Here is a 17,551-nt window from a genome sequence, read left to right as displayed (position 1 = left end):
GAATACAAGTCAAGAGGACACTCTCATTGTGGACAAGGAAAATTGTATCCTGGGTTACATTAGGAGAAGCAAGGCCAGCAGACTGAGGAATGCTACTACCTGATCTGTTTGGTAACAGTAAGACTGTACCTGGAATACGGTGATTAGTTTTGGGACCCAGTTTCAAAATGGACAGAGAGAGTCCAGAAAAAGGCTACAGTGATAGTCAAAGGATTGAAGCACATGATGCCTGTGAGAGCTGAGCTGCTTTATCCTGGTAAAAGGAGTCTTAAGGGTGATTTTACAGTATTTTACAGTTACCTTAAAGGGAGTCATAAAGCAGGCAGATTGAAACTCTTTTTGGTAGTGGCAGAAAATATAAGAACAGACCATAGACGGTGGCTTACAGAAGTCAAGCTGGACATTAAGAAAAACATTTCATTAAAATTGTAGAGCAGCATTGGACAAGGACCGAGAGAGGTTCTGGAATATCTGTTCTTGGTGGTTTTCACCACTTGGCTAGGGAAGGGCATGGATGACTTCATCTAATGTTCCTGACAGTGTTGCTTTGAGCACCAGAAGGGTGTACTAGATCATCTCCAGAGGTCTCTTCTAACTAATATTTCTGATTCTGTGTTCACTTCAGTGAACGCCCACAAAAACAGAACGATCTATTCCTGCTCCCTGAGCCTTATTCAAGCCTACCCTCTTCCTCACGTTCCTCAGCCCAAACTCTGCGAATAGAAAATGTAATTTGTACCTTACTGTTTAAATGCTGAATTCTGAGTTCTTTTTGGTGCAGTTCTTTCAGGCAGTCACTTAACTGGGACTGGAGATGTTTTGTCTCTGTTTCTAGGCTTGAAAAGTCCCCTCTCAGAGCTTCTGGAGAAATCTGCCAGGGAAAGTATAATGAAGAACATATCACGTGCCAATCTATTCTCATATTATTCCTCCCTGTTTAGTACTTCAAGGTTAAAGCCCTACATTATTCCTAGACTGGAACTTGATCTGCCCAAGCAAAACAGCAAATGGCAAATAAATAGAAATAACCCAAAAGCCATCTGAAAAGCTAAACAATTAGGAATGATCACTCTATGTGCACATAGGATGGGTCTTTCTCAAAAGCTGTCTCGGGCCTGTCTACAATACAGGAAGAAAAAAAAAGCATATGGAAGAGAACAGGAAAACAAGACAAAACACAAATCAATGTCCTGATTACTCTCATTCAGCACAGACTAAAAGGTTAGCACTGAAGCATTCTCCTGGGAAAAAAAAAAAAAATCACATGCACATTGTTCTAGCTTTTTCTTTGTGTATATGCATGTGTGTCAAAGGGATAGGGAAGGTTTCCTCCCTCCTTCACTAACAGAAAAGCTTTTCACTGAACTGTTACAGATATTGACAGGAGAGTGCTTTCCTTATTCATAATGTTAAGGTACTGCACACGCAGCAGGGAAGTGTCTTTCCCTAGACCAAGCAAAACAGTCAACTTATTCCACTCTTAGGACTGCCATATGAAAAAAAGAAGGCAGAAAGTGCAACATTCAATCCTCAACCTCTCTGGGCTTGAGTCAGGATTGTAGATTCCTGTCACAGTACAAACAACAATAAAAATTCTGTAAAAGACTTAAAAATTAGAATGTGACACTACAAAGGACTAAAACAGAAAATAAGATTTCAGACTCAAAAACAGTGCAAGAGGCAACTCTAAAATAGACAGATTGAAAGACCTGAGAAGATCCAAACTGCTCAGAGGAACAAAGGTGCCTATGAAGCCCCATCTCTTTTACTCTCTTTCTTGAAACATTAGGAAAAGTGAATAAAAGGAAGTGCATATAAGGTTATGTCAGAGTTTTCTAAAAGTTTTCAACAATTCAAGTTACAACACTGGTATAGCCCTTGAAGGCCACACAACACAATACAATACTACACTCTGGAAAATGTTTGATCCCCAAGATCTAAATACAAGCAACACACGCTACTTTGGCTGAATTTCAAACCTCACATTTCCATGCAGTACAGAATCTGTATATTTCTACTCACCTTCTTTTGGTACTGCTCCTCTACAGTTTGAAACTTGGTAAGGGGCAGCCTCATTTCTTGCATGATCTTTTGGAAATGGTTCAGCTGCTTGTCTTTTTCTGCTATGACCATCAGGTACTGCTCTTTGATGCTGCAGATCTGCTTTTCCCAAGTAATTTTCTCTTGCCTGCAAAGCACCATGCAAAGGAAGTTACCAGGAAGTTACTAGTATTGCTTATGACATCCAGGCACCCAGCTTAGAATGAGACAAGAAGGATTACAACTATTTCCTACCACTATTCCATGCCAGATAAGAAGTTTTATAACGAAGACAAACCGAAACAAAAACCACTGAAGTACAGGAACCTTAAAAGCAAGTATAAGGAAGTGTTCTCCATTCAGCTCAACAGTGCAGATTGTTCAAGGCTCATAGTTTTGGTATTCCTGGATATTGTCTTGTTCTTGCTGAACAAAGCTTTTTTCTAGGATGCTATTAACAATGCCTCTTGTCATTATAACATTAGCACTGCCTCAGTCACATATGCACAAGAACCACAGCATGGATCACAACATACAGACTTGGGGCCTTAGTATCGCTTGTGTTGTAAAAGCTATCCAAGAAATAACCCTTTTCTTCTATCAGGTGATACATAAAATTTGTAAGCTGCTTCACACTTAATGAGATTTGTTTAGTTTGGAGGTCAGATTTGTGGGGAAGGGAAAAGGAGCACTAAAAGCTGTTATATAACTTTGGACAAAGATAAGCCATACATCTTTCTACCAAATGCCCCCTGCTCTTCCCCCTCCTCCCCCTTTCACTCCAGGTTCAGTCATTCTTGCAGTCATTCTTCAGGATCTCTGAAGTATCTGAAACATTTTTTTTCCCCATTTTTAGCACAGAGCCTATTTGTCTGATTAGTTTTAGTCCAATGGGGGATGACAACTTACTAGACTTAAATTACAGACATTTTTTAATACAAGATGTAAAGCAAGTGAAACAAAGGATTAGACAGTCATACAAAATTAGTATTTTCTATACAATGATATCAGAAAGGTAATAAAGGGTGTTCATTCTATTATCAGCTTTGAATGGAGGGTGCTATAATTATATATAAATAAATTCCAATAAAAGAAACAGCTTAAGTTTCCTCTGAAGCAGATAACATTGGCCACCACTGGAGGAAGGAAATAAAAATTAAAAGGCCATTAACTATTTCACAAAGGCTCTTCCTTCCAGTATGTCAGGCCGTAAATCTCCACTCTAAGCGTGAAGTAAATTGCTGAACAAGGGAAATGTGTGCCCACACCTGAATAGGGCAGGTGATTTCGTGACAGTAGACACATGTGAGGCTGAGGTACTCAATGTTTTCTTTGCCTTCTGCCCACAATGGCATTTGGAAAGAAAGAAATGATACATTAACAACTCTGAGAAAGAAAGAAGATAATTCTCACCTAAGCTGCTGGAGCTCCTGCTGGTAGAAAATACTTTCTTGCTCCAGCTGCTCTTGGAGATGGTGCTGTTTATCTGCTTCTTGCTGATATTCCTGTACTTGTGCCTTTAAGCGAGAGTTTTCAGCTGATTCTATCCCAACTAGTATGTATTGCTGCTGCAGATTCTTCAGCTCTCTTACCTTTAATTAAAGGGAAATATCAGTGTGCATGACAACTGAGCAAGCAGCTATGTTTACTATTTCCAAGCATTTAAGAACATTTGTCACTGTGGCATCTGGAGAAAAAGTCATATTCAAATGACAGAGAAACTAGAAATTGACATCAGTGATTACAACAGGCTACTAAGAAATGCTCAGAAAAAAAAATATCAGAGAGTTCTGTTGTGAATAACAGCATAGTGAGTTTTGAGACCTTCCCGGAAGATTTGACACACATCAACAAAAAGACCCTGGACTACAACATTAATTTACGTATTCAGAGGAAACCATAAAGTAAGACAGAAGGAGCTGGTTAAGAATAAATCCTGAAGATGGTACTTAGTGTAAACTAGAGCACTGAGGAACTAAAATCCTTCCAACAGTCTACTCTGACTGGAGTTAGAATAAGTTGTCATTACATTGCAACCAGTTTTTGAGGTCTAGATGACATGATTGAGTCTGGAGACATAATGAGCCAGATCTCTCTACTAAGGCTCTCTCTTAGTATTAGCAGTGCTACACAGGTATGCAAGTTCAACAGAACAGTAGTAGAAGAGACATAAGTCTACAAATAACTGAGATATTAAATGGACAAAAATGGTCCTTTGTGAGGAGGGCCACGAAGATGATCAGAAGGCTGGAGCTCCTCTCCTCCAAAGAAGACAAGCTGAGAGAGCTGGGGATGTTCAGCCTAAAGAAGAGAAGGCTCCGGGCTGACCTCATTGCAGCTTTTCAGTACTTAAGGGGGGCTTATAAAAAAGATGGCGGGAAATTTTTTGCTCAGATAATGACAAGACAAAGGACAATGGTTTTAAACTAAAAGAGGGGAGATTTAGATTAGAGGTTAGGAGGAAGTTCTTCACTCAGAGGGTGGTGAGGCACTGGAACACGTTGCCCAAAGAGGTTGTGGGTGCCCCATCCCTGGAGGTGTTCAAGACCAGGCTGGATGAGGCCCTGGGCAACCTGATCTAGTGGGAGGCATCCCTGCTCATGGCACGTGGTTGGAACTAGACGATCTTTAAGGTCCCTTCCTTCCAACCTGAGCCATTCTGTGATTCTACAAAAAAAATAAGTGTTTAAGACAGTATCACAAAGTATGTTGTGAATTAACAGAACAAAGAGAAAACTAAGACCAAGCATCAGTGGAAAACGATGGTAAAAGTCTGTCATCCGAGCAGCAACTAGAAGTCAAACTCACTGAGCTGCATTGTGTCAGAGAATACACAAAGACAGACACAATAAGTATGCAAGCAAGGATATTAAAATGAAGTTGCAATGTCTTGTACCTGTCTTGAGAATCAGAAATCAAGAGGAGAAACCAACCCTTGTCTTAGATTACTAGCAGACTATAGCAAAGACCAATGCACGAGCTTCCACAGATGGCAGACTAACAGGGAACACATACCTTACTTCTATGGTTCCATGTTTTAAAAGAAACTAATAAGAGAAACTACTTTGCAAAGTTAACTATGAAATCATAATTAAGCTTCCCTATGTCAGAGAGGGTAAGATAGATGGCACATACTAAGTTCATGGGATCCAATGGAGTGCACCCACAAGCAATGAGGTCACTGGCAATTCTCAATTACCTTTGAAATATCATGGCAATCAGTAGAGGTTTCTGAAGACTGGAAGAGGTATCATCCCTACCTTCAAGAAGGGCAAGGAGGAGGATGTGGGAAACTGCAGGCTGGTCACCCTCACCTCAATCCCTAGGAAGGTGATGGAGCAACAAATCCTTGAAACCATTTCCAGATATATGAAAGAACAGGTTGTCCAGAGGACTTGTGGAATATTCACCACTGGAGATACTCAAAACCTGAGTGGACACTGTTTTGGGCAACCTGTTCTAGCTGACCCTCTTTAAGCAGAGGTGTTGGATTTGATTTCCAGAGGTCCCTTCCAACCTCAGTGATAACTGTGGTTCTGCAAGGACAATGATCCGTTTTTAACACTGTGAATGACAGATTAAATGTGATGAATTCTGAAGATCCTAATCTCCTACGGAGCTTTAAATAAGAGCAAGAAGAGAAAACAAGGACGTACTAATCTGTCTCTGTCATTCTGCAAGGAGGACAGTGCCTTCTTAAGACTCTGCACTTCTGAAGGAGTCGTCAAAGTGCTCCCTTCTGCTCGCTGCTTTGCTTCTTCAATCTTACGCGTTTTGTCTAATTCATTCAGCAGACGGTCTCTTTCATCCTGCAGGCTTGCCATAGCCTTGGAGAAAGATTTGACTTGGTTGGAAGAGCCTTCCAGTTCTGAAGACAAATGGAGAAGCTCATCATCTTTGGCTCTGAGCTTCTTATAAAGTTTCTCAATCTGGGCCAAGAGACCTCTTTCATCAGTGGCTTTCTGCAGTTCTGTCAGCTCAGACCTCAATGTGTCTCGGTCCCTGGCAGTAGAATTTTGCTCCTCTTGTAACTGAACCATCTTTTTCTGAAGCTCCTGCACTAGACTCTGTTGTTCCTCCAAGTCTGCAGAGTATTTCTGTTTCAAAACTTGAAGCTCTTCATTGGCCTGGTCCCTGCTATCCTGAAGAGAGCTCATGGACTTCCCAAAAGACTGAATTTGGGCTCTCAGATCTTTGTTTTCATCTGTAACTGCAAGAAATTTCTGTTCCATTTCCATCAGGTCCCGTGCCAACTCTGCTACTCTCTCCTCTGCTGTTTCTGTTTCATTCCTCATTATCCCTGCATCATGATGCAGGTACTTTAATTCCTTTTTAAGCCTGTCTTCAACCTCTCCCACTCTTCTGGCTGCATCCCTTTGGACACATACTAGTTCTCCCTCAAGTTCCCTTATTCTTTTCTGTGAGAGGGCAAGCTTATGATTCAGTTCTTGTGCCTCTTCCTGTTGGGCCTTCAGTTGTGCTTGACACTCCATGATAGGACCCCCCTCACATAATGCTGCCATCTCACTCTGTACCCGGGACAGAGAGGATGTAAGGGTTTCAACCTCTTGAGACATACTGACTTTATCCTCTCTCAAGACTTCCATGCACTTCCTGAGATTATCCTGAGTATGCTCAGACTCCTTCAGCTGTGTTTCTACTATTGCCTTCTCCTTTTCCAGAGTCTGTATCCGCTGAAGCTGTGTTTTGAGAAGTTGCTTCTGTTGGGAGTCCTTTATTGAAATTACTTGGTTCAGATCTTCTCTGTACCGCACCAACTCTGCACTCAGCTTGGCATTCTCAGAGTTGAGGTCATCCATCTGGCTATGAAAACTTCTGATTTCTTCCTTGAGTTTATTATTTTCAGCTGCAGCCTCTTGAATTAGTTGGTCTTTTTCCAAGATTATAACAAGATGACGTTCCTCAAGTTGCTTGTAGTCTCTCAGTACACGATCTCTGTCATCTTGCAAAGATGACATGGATTTGGTGAAGGATTCCAGTTGTGCCTTCTGCTGCTTATTTTCTTCTCTGATTATCTTAATCTTTTCAGTGAGATGATCAAGTTTGTCAAGAAATTTGTTCTTCTCATTTTCCAAGGCTTTTTTATCTTCTTCCTCCTTAGTTAGCCTATCCTCCATCAATGTCATTTCTTCAGAATATTGCTGCCGTAATTCAGATAGAGCTGCTGTAACTGCTTCTTCCTTGGCAGACAGCAAACTAATGATCTTTTGATCTTTGGCACTGGTTTCTTCATGCAGCTTATTTGTTAAGTCCTTGGAAGCCCGCAGATCAGCCTCAAGCTGTTCATAGCTGAATTTAAAATTCTGGATACTGGTCTCTTGCTGCTTGACCATACTCTCCAGCTCTTCTCTGACCAATTCACATCTGGCAAAGGAACTCTGCAAGTCAGCAAGTTGGTCTCTCAGACTCTGGATTTCTGACTCCAGTTTCTGCTGTTCATTCTGAGACTCCTTGTACAGTTTCTGAGACCCTTCTAGCTGAGTTAAAAGCTCCTTTTTTTCTGCCTGCAATATTTCGCATGTCTTTTGATGATGCTGAATCTCCTCCTTATATTCAGATTCCCAGTCTTTCTTATTGCATTCCAGCCTGAAAACAGAGAAAAGAAAATCAGTCACAAATCAATGAAGCATCTCAGTATTCAAAACCACACAGAAAAGCCACACAATTAGTTTTACTGTAAGAAAATTATCTAGAAATATCCAGATTATTAGCTTCCCTCAATTTAAAATTCAAAGTATCAGGCGCTCTTCTGGACCTCATACACACCAACAAGCGGCTTGTTGGGAATGTGGTGGTCAAAGGCAGCCTTGACTGCAGTGACCATGAGACAGTGGAATTAAGGATCCTGAGGACAGGGAGGAGGGGGGAAAAGGAAGCTCACAAGTCTTGATTTTCATGTCCCTTCTGCTCAAGCAGGGACACCTAGACCAAGTTGCCCAGGACCATTTCCAGATGGCTTTTGAAGATCTTCAAGGTTGGAGACTCCACAGCCTTTCTGGGCCGCTTTTGCCAATGCCTGGTCACCCACACAGGGAAGGAGTGTTTCCTAATGTTCAGATGGCACCTCCTGTGTTCCGGTTTGTGCTCATTGCCTTTTGTCCTGTCACTGGGCACCCTCCAGCGTCTTCTGGTGTCTGGAGTTGTTCTGCCCTGGGTTCAGGACTTTATACTTTTCTTTGTTGAAATTCATGAGGTTTCTATCAGCCTGTCCAGGTCCTGCTGGATGGCAGTATGACGCTCTGACAAACATAATCATAGAATGGTACACACCTTAAGTAGCAAACAAAATCTGAGCCTCACTGTGCATGGAAATGAATTTCTCCTATAAAAGACTGAAGATGAAACAAGCTGTAGCTTGGAATGGAAAGGGCATAATATTTGCATGTTCTAGAGAGGACCATTGTGTCTTGGCTAATGTAATTATAGAATCATAGAGTCATTTATGTTGGAAGAGACCCTTAAGATCATCAAGTCCAACCATCAACCTAACACTACCAAGTCCACCACTAAACCATGTCCGTAAGTGCCACATCCATGTCTTTCTTAAATACCTCCAGGGATGGTTACTTAAGCACTTCCTTAGGCAGCCTGTTCCAATGCCTAGCCTCCTTTTCCATGAAGAAATTTTTCCTGATATACAACCTAAAGCTTGTGCAACTTGAGACCATTTCCTTGCATCCTATCACTTGTCTCCTGATAAATGAGACTGACACCCTCCTTGCTGCAACCTCCTTTCTGGTAGCTTTAGAGAGCAATGAGGTCTCCCCTCAGTCTTGTTGGAGTATCAGCCACTCGTCCCTGTTTTGTGTCATCTGCAAACTTGCTGAGTGTACACTCTGCCCCATCATCTAGCACATCAATAAAGATGTTAAATAAGACTGGACCCAGTACTGACCCCTGGGCTACACCACTAGTTACTGTCCTCCAACTGGACTTTGTGCCACTGCTCATCACTCTCTGGACCCAGCCATTTAGCTAGTTTTCAACCCACCTCACTATTTGCTCATCCAGACTGTACATCAAGAGCTTGTCTATAAGGATCTTATGCGAGACAGTGTCAAAGGCCTTACTGAAATCAAAGTAGACAATATCCATTGCTCTCCTCTCATCTACCAGGCTGGTCATTTCTTTGTAGAAGCTTATAAAATCAGTCAAGTATGAATTCCCCTTGGTAAATCCGTGGTAAGTGTTCCTCATGAACATGAGCCAGCAGTGTGCCCAGGTGGCCAAGAAGGCTAATGGCATTCTGGCTTGTATCAGGAATAGTGTAGCCAGCGGGACCAGGGAGGTGATCGTCCCCTTGTACTCTGCTCTGGTGAGGCCACACCTCGAGTGCTGTGTTCAGTTTTGGGTCCCTCACTACAAGAAAGACACTGAGGCCCTGAAGCATGTCCAGAGAATGACTACAAAACTGGTGAAGGGTCTGGAACGCAAGTCCTATGAGGAGTGGCCGAGGGAACTGAAATTGTTTAGTCTGGAGCAGAAGAGGCTCATGGGAGACCTTATTGCTCTCTACAACTACCTGAAAGGAAGGTGTAGGGAGCTGGGGGTTGGTCTCTTCTTCCAGATAACTAGTGATAGGACTAGAGGGAATGGCCTCAAGTTGTGCCACAGGAGGTTCAGGTTGGATATTAGGAGAAATTTCTTCTCAGAAAGAATAGTTAGGCATTGGAATGGGTTGCCCAGGGAGGCGGTGGAGTCACCATCCTTGGGGGTGTTTAAGGAAAGGTTTGATGTGGTACTTCGGGACGTGGTTTAATGACTAATATTGGTGGTAGGGGGATGGTTGGACCAGATGATCTTGGAGGTCTCTTCCAACCTTAACGAATCTATGAGTCTATGATTTTCCTGTCCCTCATGTGCCTGGAAATGGTTTCCAGGATTAGCTGTTTTATCATCTTCCTAGGGTTTGAGGCGAGGCTGGCCAGGCCTGTTCCCTGGGTCCTCCTCCCTGCTCTTTTTAAAGATAGGAGTGATACTTGCTTTCCTCCACTCTTCAGGCACTTCTTCCTTTCACCATGATCTATCAAGGTTTATCAAGAGTGTCCTTGCCATGACATCTGCCAGCTGCCTCAGCACTCATAGGTGTATTCCATCACGGCCCACAGTGAATGGGCCCCATGAATGTCCAGTTTGCTTAAACCTGATACAATCTGATCCTCTTTCTTGGTACATCTTCCTTGCTCTGGCCTTTCACTCTAGTCTCTGGGACCTGGGATTCCTGAAGGGAAGTCTTGCCAGTAAAGACTGAGGCAAAGAATGCATCCGAGTACCTCAGCCTGTGTACCTTTACCCTGTCCTGGGTACCCTGGTACCCCATTTCATACAGCAGCAGGCCCACATTTTCCTTAGTCTTCCTTTCATTACTGGTGTACTTACATAAGCCCTTTTAATGATCTTGGCCAGACTCAATTCCATTCAGGCCTTAGCTTTTCTGACTTCATGCCTAAATGCTCAGACAATGTCTCTGTATTCTTCCCAGGTTACTCATCCTTGCTTCCACCCTCTACAAGCTTATTTTTGTGTTTGTACTTGGCCAGGAGCTTCCTGTTTAGCCATGCAGGCCTCCTGGCATTTTTGCCGTTCTATTCATTAGGGTGGACTGCTCTTGAGCCTGAAGGAGGTGATCCTTGAATATCATTCAGCTTTCTTGGGCCACTCTTTCTTCCAGAGCCTTATCCCACAGGACTCTTCCAAGCAGAGCCTTGAAGAAGCCAAAGTCAGTTTTCCTGAAAACAAGATGCCAGATGTCCCTTTCAACCTCAAACATTCTGTGATTCTGTGAATATTTTTCAGTGTTCAGTGAAATAAATCTTTATGTCAATATTGTCAAAAATTGTGAAGGTTAGATGTTGAGTATTATCACCTCCTTTTCATCAAAATACTCCTTTCTCTCACCCATTTCATCTGGGAAATATAAATCAACGAAGTTGCTGTTCTCAGTTGCTTGATACTCATTTCACTTTCCAGCATACAAAAGTAGAGCATTTTGATTGCAAACTTTGTCAAACGATTTTCCTCATGAAAGAATGGGTTGGTTTTTAATTTGGGAAAATAAAAGATACGCATTTCATTATATTTCTCTTGCTCCATCTTTCCCTCAAAATCTAATTTGGGATTAAACTGGAATTATGTATCCCAACCCTCTATTGACCTGCCAAGTTTAATCTCTAGGAGTGACAATACGATGCAAAAGAATATTTCAAATTTCAGAGTACTAAAGACTCGGGATAATACTCAGTTGGCTACTGCCTGTTACAGGGAATAGATCTAAGAGCAGTACTCTCATGATGAGAAGGGGGAATAGTTCACAGTGTTAATCCCCCTGCATCTTTGTGCATTCAACAAATACATACTAACTCCCTACAGCGTAACTCCAAACCTCTTTTCTGTTCAAATGCAAGTGATCCAAGAGATGAGACTAATTATGTTTTTTTTAGGAAGAATAATTCTGCTCTCCATCTTAGGCATTCATTAATTTTGCCAGCTGTCATGTTTAGCATATTTCTGTATTCATAATTCTTTCTTTACAGTATGTTGCAAAAGGAAGTGGAAGTCCTTCCTTACCTCTGTCTGCTGCTTCTTAAAAGGAAATACATTAATACCAGCTTAGTCATTATCACCTTCTTTACCTGGATATATGAATCTGAAGTTCTTCCACACGTACAGTCATCTGCTTCATCTGGTCCTTTAGCATAACACACATTTCCTCTTTTGAACGTATTTCTTCCTCCTTCTTTTGAATAGTTTCTGTGAATTTCTTCTCCCATGTTTTGGATTCATCTATCACTCTATCCCTGTCATCCTGAAGGGAAGACATGCTCTTGGTGAACGCTGCAAGTTGGGCTAGTGTTTTGTTTAGGTTGCCTTCCAATTCCTTGGCTTCTTGATCCTTTGTTGTCAAGGAGCCTTGAACATCACGAACAGTTGTTTCCATGTAGTCTTTCTCCCTCTGCAAAGTTGCCAGCTTTTCTTCCATGTTCTTGATTTCCTTTGAGTGCTTGTTTTTCTCCTGTTCCAGTCTTCTTTCAAAGTCCTCATCTTTTTTCTTCATTTGAATTTGAATATTCTCTTTGTTTGCCCGTAACTCTTCTTTTACTTTGACACTCTCTGCTAGAACCCTTGCTGCCTCACTCTGTGTGTCATCCAATACTACTCTGCAGAGAGCAAGCTCTTTCTGGGCTTTACTGGTGTCTTCAAGTGCTTTTGCTAAAGTCTCTTTGGCTGCTTCTAGATCTTTCTGAGACTCACTCCGGACAAATTCCAGAGCTTTAACAGTTCTTTCTAAACTACTGATTTTTTCCTGGCTTTTAATACAGTCTTTCTGCAGCTGCTTAATCTCCTGCTGTTTCTGTCTCAGCAATTCCTGAAGCTCCTTTACATGTGTGCTACTGTCTCCCCTCCACGTGTTTTTTAGATTTTCTAAATATTCCTTTTGCTTTTCTGAACTTGCTTTACTATTCTCCTTTGCCATCTGACGTTTCTCCTCCTCTACTTCATGTATCATTCTCTGCAAACTCTGAAGCTCACGTTTCAGTTGCTCATTTTCAATTTGGAACTCTGTTGCATTTTGCTGATAATTTCCAATACTCCCATTAAGTTCTGCCAGCTGATTCATGAGCCGTTCTTCCAAATCATCCTTCTCAGCCTCTAGAGTGTCTTTCAGTTCAGACATCCTGATGAGGTCTTCTTTTGTGTTTTGAACTGTTTGCTCCATCTTTGCTACTGTGTCCTGGAGAATATTCAGTTCATGGACTTTCACTTCCATTTGGGTCTCTAAAGCCCTTTTCTCACCTGCTAAAGTCTCCACACACACGCGGATGTCACCCAGCTGTTGTTCTGAAGCCCTCCTATTATCTTCTAGTTCTGTGATTCGCTCTGTGAGCTCAGCTATCCTTTTTACATAGATATTAAGATCCTCAGATAAGCTACTATCTTCAAAAGCTTTTTGTTCCAGCTCTGCATTAGGAGATTTTGGTCTAAAGCTTAAGTCCACTTGATTTTCAGTCCTCTCCATAGGTGGTGGCATGACAACTGCCTGATTTGTTTCTTCCGCTGTTGTCTTCTGGGCAACATACTTGTCTATCAGTTCTCTGCTTTCCTTCAGCTTGGATTCTGTTAACTCCAAGTGATGCTTTAAGTCTGTGATCTCTCGAGTAAGAGACTCTTTTTCAGCCATTACTGTTTCAAGCTGAGTAGAAAGAGACTGATAATCCCTCCTAGAGCTCTCCAGATCTTCTTTCAGGCTAATATTTGTAAATAAAGATACATCTCCGGTCCTGTGTAGATCCTCATCTGTAGAATGCATCTCTGATCTAAGCTTCTCATTCTCCTCCTCTAGTTCCAGGATCTTTTGTTGCTTTGATTTTGCAAATTTCCTCATTTTCTCCTTCATTCCATCAATTTCCTGCCCAGCTTCCTGCAGCTGCTTATCTGTTTCTTCACTTTTTGCTTCAGCACTTTTCAGCTTAATGAAAATTTCCTGCTTTTCCTGTCTAACAGTTTCCAAAACACGCTGAATCCGCTCAACCTCATTGCTCACATTTTCATATGACTGCAGGAGAGTTTCATATTCTGTCTGAAGCTCCCTGTATTTCTCACGCCACTCAGAACTCTCAGCAGCTTGAAAACATTTCAAGGATTCCATCTCCTTCTCCTGCTTCTCCTTCTCTAGAACAACTCTGTCTAGAGTCAATTTAAGGTTTTTACAGCATCCATCAAGATTCTGATTTTCTCTAACTACCTTATCAACTTCTGCAATAAGTTTTTCTCGCTCTTCAGTGAGACCCACTAACTTTTCTGTTAAACTATCTGTTTCTTTAACATGGCCACATATTTGGCTTTCCCTATTTGTCAACTTGACAGAAAGATTCTCAATAATAGTTTTGGCATTTGCCAGTTCCTCTTTCAGAGATTTGCTCTCCTTTAATGCTTCTTTTCTAGAAATAAGTGCAGCTTGCAACTTTCTCTGCATTTGATTCTTCTGTTTAGCTGTTTCTGCATTGTCATCTTGCTTGTGCTGAATTTCAGGCTGCTCAGTTTGCAGTCTCTTGCTTTGTTCCTCATGTACCTGAGCTTGAGTTTCAAACTGACTACAGAGTCTCTTGACTGAATCTTCTTTTTCCAGCAACTGTGCCTGTGCGTTAATGAGAGCTTCACTTTTCTGCCTTAACTGCAAATTAAGGAATTCAATTTCTTCATCCTTTTGATGCATAATTGTTTTCAGGTCTTCCAAATTGCCTTCTCTAGAAACTTTTACTTGACCTTCCTCCAATTCTATCTTAAGTCTTGCTGTGTCAGCTTCAGCTTGGTCAGAGGTTCTAGTCAGTCCTTCTGTCTCCGGAAACAACTGTGCTATGCGCTCTTGCAAATGAAAGACTAATTCTGATTTGCAAGCAAGTTCACTTTCCATATGGCTGACCTTATGTTCCAACTCCTCTTTTTCCATCTGCAATTTCTCAAATTTTGTCTTATACTCTTCCCCAGAAACACCTGCAACTTGTATAAGCTTGCTGTTTGTAGTATTTTCTGCTTCCAAGCACGAAGAATCCAACCAACCTTGATTCTCAGGAATACTCTCTGTTGATCCTCTCTGTTCTTGAAGTTGTCTGAGCTGAGCTTGGATGCTTTCCTTCTCTTTGCTTTGCATATCAAATTGTTCTTGTAGAATGTTGTAATCATCTTTCTGCTGTTTAAGCTGTTCTCTGTGATGCCTGTCTTTTTCTTGAGCCTTCTTTATAGTGTCTTTGCGAGACACCAGGGCTTCCTGAAGTTTTTTTTGAAGTTGTTCTTTTTCTTGTTCAAGAGTTGAAATCCTCTCTTTCAGAGCAGACTTCTGGTTTTCTTCAAGATTTGTAGCTGCTGAACAATTTTTTTCATTTTCTTCATAATCTTCTGGGCTTTTATTGGTTTCAGTTAGTTTGTCAGCAATTGTCTGACTTTCCGTGATTTCAACTTTAATTGAATCAATGTTTGTCTTTCCTTGCAAGCTTTGCTTCATTTCCTCAGTCACTGCATGTAACTGTGCTTCAGCAGTTTCTTTATCCAGCAGGTCCTTCTGGATGCTCTGCAACTCAGATTCCTTTTCAGAAAGCAGTTGAATTAGATATCCCTCTCTGGGATGGCTTTCAAGATTCACTTCTTGGCTTATTCTAATTGTTGTATTTTCCCCTCCTTCAGCTTCTTGAGCCACTGAGTTTTCTGATTCAGCCTCTCTTCTCAGCTGTACTAATTCGTTCTCCAATTTGCTAACCTTCTTCAGGAGCTCCTTCCTGTTAACAAGTGCTGCTTGCAGCTTCCGCTTTACTTGTTCATTTTCTTTTTTCAGAAGTTCAAGTTCACTTACTAACGTCTCACTTTCTTTACATGCTGCTTCTGTCTCATACTGCTGCTCAGATGATTCACGGTTCAGGTATGTATCTTTTGCTTTTATGTTTTTGTCTTTTTCCTCCTCGGCTTTTAATAAGAGGCTTGTTTTCTCTTTGAGACTCTTTAACTCAGTTTCTAGAGAAAATTTTTCTTCATTCAGCAGTACTATTTTCTCAGACATGCTGACACTGATCTCTGTCATCTGTTCTTCTTTGTCAAACAAGGTTTGTTGCAGGGTCTCTATACACCTGGTACGTTCAGCAACAAGCTGTTCTAGGCTTGCTGCTTCAAGGCCCTTTAAGGCTAAACTTTGGGAAAGCTCTTCAATCTCAGCTGTGTTTTTCCTCAGAAGTTGCTCCAGATCAAGTACTTCACATTCCTTGTTCTGGACCTGGCTTCTCATATCTTTTAGTTGCAGGTCCTGATCAGAAAGCTGAAGTTGTGCTTCATCCAAATCTTTTTGCAAAGCTTCAATTTTTCTCTCTTTGGATTTAAATTCATGTTTTAGGCTTTGGATTTGTTCTCTCAGAAGACTGCTCTGACTGTCTGACAGTCTCTGCTTTTCTGAATGAGCTAGATTTTCCTCCAGTTGCTTCACTTGCTCCTTCAGTTCTGTTATGGTAGAAAGGTCCTTCGCCTGACAAAGGAGCTGATCTCTTTCTTCAGCCAAAACACAAAATGCACTGTCAGAATCCTCTATCTTTTTTCTGTATTCCTCAGCCAACTGGTTTAGCCTATTTATTTCTTCATCTTTTTCTCCCAGATCTTTCTTATAGGATTCTTCTGATTTCAGCAGAATTATTTGCAGTTCTGTAACTTGGTTTTGCAGCTTTATCAGCTCTTCACATTGAGAGATGCGAGGCTCTGAAACTGTTGTAGAGACTTCCTGTGTTGCTTCCATTTCCCTTCTGTCATGAACAGCACTCCCCTGGGGCACTTCTTGAAGACTGGTTTTGTTTTCCTGAAGTGCACTAATTTGCTGTATTTCTGTTTCTCTCAGCAATGAGCTATTGATCAACTCATTTTGTGCATCTGAAGCCTTTTGCTCTTCCCTGTCAAGATGCCGTGTCTGGGAATTATCTTCCAGCTGGTTAGTTTCTTCTCCTGCTTCATTTACTGCAGAAGTTTGACTGTTTGGGTCCTTGAGCTGCCCTTTCAGAAATGCTATTTCTTCTTGGGCTTCTTTCAGTTCCAGCAGCAAAACTGACAGCTCCTTCTGTTTCTCTGCAGCAAGATATTCTAGAATTCCAGACATACATTTTTCCCCAGTAAACTGCTCACTTCCCCTGGGAAAGCCATCTGTTCTTGCCTAAAACACAACAAAAGGTTTCAATTTTCCTTTGAATCCTGTCAAAGGGACACTTTTCATTGTTCTCAGAGTATCTGCTTTCCACATTTTGTAGCTTAAGGTTACCCTTACTTGTGCTAGCAGGTGCAATACCCTTATTAAAAACAGGACTCCTCCTCAGGTCATTTCAGTTCCTGAATATGTTAAGGACAATATAAGGACATGGTTGTATTAGAGCAAGTCTAGAGGAGGGCCACAAGGATGACCAAAGGGCTGGAACATACCTCTCCTATGAAGACAGGCTGAGGGAGGTGGGGTTGTTCAGCCTGGAGAAGAGAAGGCTCTGGGGAGACCTTATAAGTGGCCTTCCAGAACTTAAAGAGAGCCTACAGGAAAGCTGGGGAGGGACTCTTTATCAGGGAGTGTAGTGATAGGACAAGGACTAATGGCTTTAAACTAAAAGAGGGTAGATTTAGATTCGATATTGGGAAGAAGTTATTTACTATGAGGATAATAGTAAAATTTATTTACTGGAACAGGTTGCCCAGAGAATTTGTGGATGCCCCATCCCTGGAATTGTTTAAGGCCAGGTTGGATGAAGCTTTGAGTAACTTGGTCTAGTGGAAGGTGTCCTTGCCCACGGCAGGGTGGGGGGGGTTGGAATTAGATGATCTTTAAGGTCCCTTCCAACCCAAGCCATTCTATGATCCTATGAAGCTGCAGCATGAAAGACTCTGTTTTGAGGATTAAACCATAAATGTAACTTCCTGTTCCCTTATTTCACATTCTTTCTTGGTTACAGGATAGTATGATTCTGAAATGTCTCAGTTCTCC

The 17,551-nt window shown here is 41.6% G+C and overlaps 1 protein-coding gene across 8 annotated transcripts in view; it reads right to left on the bottom strand.

Annotated features, from left to right (window-relative positions):
- GOLGB1 (golgin B1) overlaps positions 1 to 17,551 on the bottom strand; it is a 72,480-nt gene that overhangs the window by 13,868 nt on the left and 41,061 nt on the right. For all 8 annotated transcript variants that reach the window (XM_083843737.1, XM_083843742.1, XM_083843739.1 and 5 more), the window contains 5 exons: positions 11,694 to 16,738; positions 5,697 to 7,647; positions 3,454 to 3,632; positions 2,023 to 2,188; positions 740 to 871 (listed from right to left, as the gene is read on the bottom strand). In XM_083843737.1, the coding sequence (XP_083699863.1) occupies positions 740 to 871; positions 2,023 to 2,188; positions 3,454 to 3,632; positions 5,697 to 7,647; positions 11,694 to 16,738 (7,473 nt within the window). The remainder of the gene's footprint in view (positions 1 to 739; positions 872 to 2,022; positions 2,189 to 3,453; positions 3,633 to 5,696; positions 7,648 to 11,693; positions 16,739 to 17,551) is intronic.

This window comes from Anser anser (genome assembly GCF_964211835.1).
Source record: "Anser anser genome assembly, chromosome: 1".
NCBI classification, from domain to species: domain Eukaryota; kingdom Metazoa; phylum Chordata; class Aves; order Anseriformes; family Anatidae; genus Anser; species Anser anser.
This window is presented reverse-complemented; position numbering and strand designations above follow the sequence as displayed.